This window comes from Buceros rhinoceros, unplaced genomic scaffold, assembly GCF_000710305.1.
Source record: "Buceros rhinoceros silvestris isolate BGI_N320 unplaced genomic scaffold, ASM71030v1 scaffold38059, whole genome shotgun sequence".
Lineage (NCBI taxonomy): Eukaryota > Metazoa > Chordata > Aves > Bucerotiformes > Bucerotidae > Buceros > Buceros rhinoceros.
The window spans coordinates 56-7,906 of record NW_010433902.1 but is presented as its reverse complement, the minus strand read 5'-3'; the positions used below and the strand labels follow the sequence as shown (position 1 = coordinate 7,906).

At 45.8% G+C, this 7,851-nt stretch overlaps 1 protein-coding gene across 1 annotated transcript; it reads left to right on the top strand.

Moving 5' to 3' along the window:
- Nucleotides 1-441: 441 nt before the first annotated feature.
- LOC104500597 (histone deacetylase complex subunit SAP130-like) lies at nucleotides 442-6,622 on the top strand (the record flags this gene model as incomplete). Its single annotated transcript, XM_010144264.1, has 8 exons — nucleotides 442-672; nucleotides 1,269-1,427; nucleotides 2,570-2,681; nucleotides 4,154-4,278; nucleotides 5,115-5,239; nucleotides 5,795-5,945; nucleotides 6,151-6,241; nucleotides 6,518-6,622. Coding segments are annotated over exons 1-8 (979 nt in total), but the record flags the coding sequence as incomplete, so codon positions are not given.
- Nucleotides 6,623-7,851: the final 1,229 nt, after the last annotated feature.

Below are 7,851 nucleotides of genomic sequence, written 5' to 3'. Positions count from 1 at the left end.
CCAGAGGTGACTGGGCAGGAGTGGCTGCATTTTCAGGAGGGCTTGTACGTGTTTTTCAGCTTGATGTTCAAACACATAACATTAAATGAAAACTTTTTAATACTCCCTTTTTGATGTGGGACTTCATGGAGGTTACTGAGGTAATTACGTATTTTTCATTTGAAAGAAAAATTAGTCAATCTTGGTTTGAAGAAGGTGTTTAGCTGGACCTCTCGGAGACAACCCCAGGTTGCCTGGTGTGACAGGTTCTGAGGAGAACCAGCAGAAGTGGTGCCAGAGTTCCTAGCAGTTTCATTACTGGAATATGTAACTGTAAGGGTGAATTTCTTTTAGGCTGTTTCTGACATTACATCTCTAACCTGATGGGTGACCAATGTGAACGTGTAACCCTTCTTCACCGTTTTCCTCAGAGTTCCCTTTTTCTTTGCTTTGCTAGTGAGTGATGAATCCAGTCGTGACTCAGAAGTTGCTCCTAGAGAGCACATCGGCCCCAGCAGCTCCATACAGCCTCGAGAAGAAAAGCAGGAACCAGTGGTGGTTCGGCCATATCCACAGGTTCAGATGTTGACGCAGCACCACCCTGTCCAGTCTGGTGCTCCAGTGACAGTGACGGCACCTCCAGCGCATTTGACTCCAGCTGTGCCACTTTCCTTTTCAGACGGACTTATGAAGGTAATGAGGAGGTTCGTGATTCCTAGGGGATAAAATACAACCTGTATCACAGGTTAGAGTGTTGAGTGAGAATGAATGGCACTGAAAACCTCCCTGCTTTTGTTTCCTGAGCCTTCCTTATCTGCTTCTGCTGATTGTCCACCACCTCCTGGGTTTAGCTGTTCCCTACGGTACACGAGGACTTCATCCTATCACAGCATTATTTTTGAGGGGGGTGGGATTTGTTTATCTCTTGAGAGCAGAGAGATTTCAGTTTCTGAAATCTTCCCTTTCCTCTGCAGGAGTGGAAGAGAATATCAGATTAACTGTAAATGCCTCGTGTCTGTAGGGAATTCCGTAGCCCCAACAGACTCACCTGTGACTTATGCTGTACATTAGAAGCTGCATATTTCCAGTGCAAGAGATACCCTTTATCTGTCCCAAATGAAAATGGAATAGCTCTAAATCACCCATATCCTTCCTCTCCAAATACTTAATCATCCTTATCCTTGCTCAAAGCTGACTTTCTCTTCAGGCTTTGACTCTAAAACATGATTTCGGCTTCACTGAGCTCTCATTTGGATTTGCCAATGTTTCTGTCTCTGTATTTCTTGTAGCCTCCCTTGAAGCCCACCATGCCCAGCCGGCCCATTGCTCCTGCTCCACCCTCTACTCTGTCGGCTCCTACGAAGGTCCCTGGGCAAGTTACTGTGAGCATGGAAAGCAACATACAGCAGGCTCCAACGATTCCTGTGGCAACAATCAGTGGGCAACAGGTCTGGTTTGTTTGGGGGGGGGGGTTGTGTGTTTTTTGTCCCCTGTTGCAGCTCTCTCATGGTCAGGTCAACCCTAATATTGGTATGGTAATTAGGTGGGCTCTTGCAGCTGGAGGCAAGACAGAGAGAGCAGGCTCCCCCATCCAGTGAGCACTGGTTGTTGAATCGGTTCTGCTGGGAGCGTTAAACCTCAGCCTCAGCTGTCCCTGGCTCTTTAGAAAGCTGCTGCTGTGTTGTACTCTCCCACCTGACACAGCACAGTGAGGCTCTGGCAGCAGAGCCGTATCCTGAAGCTGCTGTGCAGCTGAGTCTCTCCTTAAAAGCTCCTCCTACTGTTTCAGTATTGCTTGGGGAATTTCTGGTGTTGACACGCTACTGGGATTCTTCACTGCGGTGTTCTTCAGCTGTTCTGGGAGCAGATCAGAAGAGACTGGTGAACAGTCCATGGTGCTGCAGCGTGTTCTTATTAAACCGCTAGTGACAACGTGTGAGGGACAGAGCTGTGGATAATGCTTTAGGAATTCTTTCCCCTCTTACTTTAGACTGCAGAGCCAGTCCTTGTGATTTGAAACTAGTTTCCCAGAACGCTCCTCACTAAACCTCTGAAGTCTCAGGGTTTTGATGTAGAGTGCACTTAGGTGAATTCGAGTTAGGCTGGCTAAGGATGTGCAGTAGTTTCACGGGAATTCTGTCTTTATTAGTATCCCTGGGAAGTCTAGAACTAAAAGAAAAGAGAAATAATTTGTTGCAGCATTTGCCAGTTTCCCGCGTTCTCTCGACTTTGCTGGAGAGGTGGTATGAATCTATGCCGTAAATGTCACTGATGGCAGAAGGGCCATCCCTCTGGTTGGTATGTGTGTGACTGCTGGCTGGCTGTCCCCCACCTATCAACCGGAGAAATAGATCAGTAAAAGAGATCAGTGTTTACACCTGCCACATGCACTGTCAGCAGCTCTGCAACTTTATCCTGTACAAAACATCTGCCTCTTTCTCCTCTCAACGTGTAGCGCATATGCAACCTTTGTGCACCAAGTATTTCTACCAAATCTCTGTCTTTGGGACTTGAATATGGTTAATAGTGTGGCCATTAATTCTCCTCAGAACAGTTCATAGTTATTTTGGGGTTTGTTTTTTTTCTGCAGGGGCATCCTAGTAACTTGCATCATATCATGGCTACCAACGTGCAGATGTCCATCATCAGAAGTAGTGCTCCCGGGCCTCCGCTACACATCGGAGCCTCTCACCTACCCCGAGGTAAAGGACTAACAGTGCTGCCCCTGCCTGCTCTTCACAGCCTCTCCAGGGAGCTGATTCTGGCTTTCACCTCTCAAGTTCTCACTGCTCATGCAGCCAACACTGTTAAGAATTCTGTTGCCTTCAGCCATTTAGAGCAGGACTGTGTGACGGTGTTTAAAATGCTGGCAGTGCAGCATCTCTGTTACTCTAGTGCTATGCTGTGCTGTTGAAACAGTGAACACTTTCAAGAGAAAATAGGCAGCAGTATAGACTGACCCGTCCTGCAAAATGTCATGTACATTATGAGTGTTGCTCCCCTGTGGCAGTGGCACCTGAGCAGCTGTGAGGCGTATTCTTGTACCCACCTGTCACAGGACCTCTTGTGCGTTTTCGCGTGTGCTAACACATCCTATTGTGTGCTTTTGCATTCACCCTTGAGTTAAGTTCTGGTGATAACCACAGGCTCTTGTCTCCCAAGATTTTTGGTTGCTACAGCTTGCAAAACAGGAGATCAGCCCCTTAAATGAAACCCTGTGCTCTGTGCAGTCTATCTGATTCTGACTCCAGCTTTACTTTCAAAAGCTTATAGGTTAGGTTTCTCCTTCAGCTTTAAACTGATCTGAATTCAAAGTCCCATTTGTATTTTTATTTCCTTTTATATATTTGATGTTATTTGGTCACTCAAGAAAAACTTTTGATGTGAGCAAAGACCTAATCTTCTTTTTCTGAAGTAGGTGGGAGGATAGGGAGGACTGTGCACCTTTATTTGTAGCTGAAGTAAAATGTAGTGGTGGTCTTTTTGTGGCAGCTGTCCCACAATAAACTTTGCATTGGCACTTAGTATATTTTTTTCTTTCCTTCCTGCACTTTTTCCCTCGGCTTGAATACTAACTTTTGGGGTGATAATTTTAATTAGGGACAAGTACAGAAGCTATGCAGTCTAGCCCATCAGATGATTTCAGGGGTATTTGCCTTCTACAGAGATCCCTTTTGAGCAGGAGATGACAAACAGTAGGCAGATTGATCAAACTGCAGGTGTAGAAGTGGGGGTTTGTTCTTGTTTGGGGTTTTCTTCTATTTCATATGTATTTTTTTTCTTCTGATCTTCATCAGGTGCAGTGAGATTATTGTTAGTATCATGTGACTTATCTACTCATTAGCCCAGTAATCAAACTGAATTATTTCTAAGGACTCCCATAGCCTGGACCAGAAAAAGATTGGATTTGCAATATAAGGCTATTGTAGGGGAATGAAAACTATCAATAAATCCAATTCATATAAAACAATACCTACCCTTCCCCATGTGCTTTTGTGAACCTTTGATGTGTTTTTTGCAAGCCTGACTTTTAAACCAGCATCACTTGACCTGACGTCCATAAGAAATACGCTGACATTGAAATGCATACGAGCTAACATCAGAGTCTGTCTCTAAGGTCATACAGGAGCCCTTTGCTTGCCCGATGTTATAACACACTTGGCTTGTTTTCCAGGCGCAGCGGCTGCTGCAGTGATGTCCAGTTCTAAAGTAACAACAGTCCTGAGACCAGCTTCCCAGTTGCCAAATGCAGCTACAGCTCAGCCAGCAGTTCAGCACATCATTCATCAGCCAATCCAGGCAGGTAGCAGCCAGGCAGCGCTGCGGGATGCTGACCACCACCTCCAAATCCTTCCTGGCTCTCACATGTCATACCTAACCTGTAGCTGCATGTTCCCGGACAGAGGCTACCATCAGCTCTCTTCCAGTTCTGTTTCTTGGGTACCAGTTTCTAACAGCAAGTTGTGGAATAGTCACGAGTCCAGAGAGTTTATGTCATTTGTACGCTTGGTGCCAGAAATCGGTGTTTTAACTGTCTCTGAAGTGCATAGAAACTGAGAAGAGGATGTAGTTCAGATATACTTGAGTTTTAAAGTCTGAAAAGCCTGGTGCAATATGCTCATGTTGATTGATTCTTAAATAGATGTACTGATGCAGAATTAAATCTCAGTTTTCTATGCCTGCGTGTCTCAGCTTATGTACACATAGAATAAGTTATTTGTAGGTGTTGTTTCCCTGTAATAGTACTAGCGTGCAGTGTTAAAATCAAGGGTTAAACATCTTTACTTGGTGCTTTCAGCTGGGATCCCAATGTAGTTGCCTTTGACTTCCTGTATATATTTGGATATATTTTCATTCTGCAGGGAACTGACCTTTGGGTTGTTTCCTAAAGACCTTCAAGGAATCTGGTCTTGTTAACTTTGTTAGTTACCGATTCCTATGATGTATGTGCTTTGAAAACCAGTGCAGATCTGCCTGGGAGCTTGCAGATCAGTTCAGAAAGACTGGAAATGTCTTAATGCCAAAACTTAGTGATAAGATGTAGGAAAACCGGTTTTAGCCAAATAATTCCTGGTTATCCTGTGAACAGCAGAATTTCTTTTCTGAATGTGTCTCTCTTTGACTCGTTTTTATAGTCTCGTCCTCCTGTGACAACTTCAAGCACTATTCCTCCTGCTGTGGTGGCAACTGTCTCGGCCACAAGAGCTCAGTCCCCGGTTATAACTACAACAGCAGCACACGCGACAGAGTCAACCCTCAGGTAAAGACACTTTGAAATCTGACTTTGCAGGGGCTGCAGGAAGGGAAAACACTCATGTTCATCATCCAGAGCTGATAATCCTCTAGATGTGGGATGATACAATACAAAACAGTAATGCTTGCATAGTGCAGATGCTTTCAGTTCTGTGAATAAAAATTGCTGTAAATGTGAACGCTCTGCATTCTGAGAAGGAAAGACCTTAATGAACCAGTTTTCAAGTCCTGCTTCCTGGAAAGCAGTTGCTCTTAGAGGAACTTGTGGCTAATTTGGTCCATCTTTTTTATGAAGATACAGTGAAAAAGGACACAGGAATGTTGAAAAGCCTCCCTGACAGACAGTCTCTTCTGTGAACTGATAAGAGTTACCAATACGTCTGCCTTCCTACATAGGGCAGATGAGGACAGAACAACGTAGTTCGAATTCCTTACCCTGCTTTGGGTAGCAGTGCCGCTTTCACAGAGGAGGTGGCCAAGGCCTGATGTGTGTCCCTGCATTTTAACTTTCGTAGTTAGTATCCACGTGGTTCTCTTCATGATTATTTTTCTTTCTCTCCAGCCGACCCACCCTGTCTATCCAGCAGCACCCACCTTCCGCAGCTATTAGTATTCAGCGGCCCGCGCAGCCGAGGGATACAGCTACGCGGATTACACTACCGTCGCACCCAGCTATAGGCACACAGAAGCCACAGCTCCACACCATGGCTCAGGTAAACTGCGGGATGACAAAAACCCCCCTTGTTTCTTCTAAACATCTCTTCTTTGTCTTTTGTCTTGAGAGCCAAGATGAAATTCGGGAAAAGAATTAAGTTAGAAATTCACGTTCCTTATAGTCAGTGCAACACGATTCCATGCTAAGTATACATTTTACATGAACTAGACTTTTAACTGGAAGGTTTTCTTTTCTTTTCGTAGAAAACCATTTTCAGCACTGGTACTCCAGTGGCAGCAGCAACAGTGGCACCTATTTTGGCAACGAACACCATTGCTTCAGCAACCACAGCTGGTGAGTATTCGTAATGCTGTTGTGGGAGAGCTGTGGGGTGTGGCTTTTGCTGTTGCTTTTTGTTGCTTCTGTGTGAAGGAGCCTGTTTACTTCAGAGGAATTTTTTATTTATGGTAAAACTGCAGTTGGAGGTGCATGAGCAGACTTAAGGAGAGAAAATACTGGGTTCTTCAGGGAGATTGTCTGGTTGGGGTTTTTGCCCTCTTGATTTGGTTATAGATATACTGGTGTGATAGGGCTCCAGAGAAACATCTCGTATGGTTTGTTTTTCTTTAGGTTCTGTGTCTCACACCCAAGCGCCTACAAGCACCATTGTCACCATGACAATGCCCTCCCATTCTTCCCATGCTACAGCTGTTACGACCTCAAACATCCCAGTTGGTGAGTGACTGCGGTTTTAAGAAGAGTGTGTAACTGGTGCTTTGATTGTTCTGTTTATTCTGACAGTGTTTGTGCATGTTAGTGAATTAAGGAGGGGAAGAAAATCAGGTCAAGCTGGGAGAAACCAAGTGGCACGTCTGCTGTGGCAGGAATAGATGTTCTAGGAGAGGAGTAATAAAATGGGTCACTAACTTACTCAGTTGGACTTTTAGCCAAATCTGTGCCTTTTGGCATTTCAGAACCTGCAAGGTAGAAGTTGTAACTGCTTGGTGATAGAATCTGGCTCTCGCAGTTGATTTTGTAGCTTCTTGCCTGTGCTTCTTGAGGTGCTAAATGTAGCCAAATTGTGCTTAATTAGTGTGGTCATTTGGAGGTAAAACACTAAGGTCTAAAGGTGGGAACTTCTCTTGTCTGGATATGGGATCAGTCCAAGATGTTTCCTACAGAACAGCAAAAGCTTCTTTTTGTTCACCTCCTTGTTCTTAGGAAGTCTTGTAATAACTTCACTCCCTGGAAGTTTATGGTAGGGAAAGATAAATCTCCATCCATCAGTGTTTCCTGTAGAGCTTTCATAGGTGTCGTCTTTCTTTTCTTGGCTTCTCTCTATATACTTGTCTGCCTCGATCTCATTTCCCTTAATTTCCCACAGTCGCCCAGGTGATGTGACCAGGTGGATGGTCTGCTCAGCCTGGTGGCAGAGCTGGAAGGGGAAGTGGAACGGTTAAGGGGTGGGCATCAGGGAGGTTGAGCGGGAGGTAGAGTGGTGGAGCCGAGCTCTGCCCTCCCTGAGATAGAAACGGGAGCACCCACCGGAAATACTCAGGGGGACCCTGTATCCTCCCCCTGCCAGGCTGATGGCAGCCGCCTCAGTGGAGGAAGGGAATGGGGGCAAGTCCATGCTCAGGGCAGCAGGCGAACTCCCTCCTTGCCCCCCTCGCCCTCCTAGGTGCCTCTGTGCAGGAGGTGTGAGGCTCTGGATGAGGAAGGGCAGTCAGTGGAGGATGTGGAGGATGGTCCATCTACACCAGAGGTGTCTCCAAGGTTAGAAAGGCCTATCCCCCGTATCGTGACTACCTCCCAGAGGAAGAAGAGATGGGTTTTAGTCACAGGTGACTCCCTTCTGAGGGGAGCAGAGAGTCCAGTGTGCCAGGCAGACCCTCCTCATAGGGAAGTCCACTGCCTCCCTGGGCCCAGGTTGAGGACATCGCTAGGAAACTTCCTACGCTGGT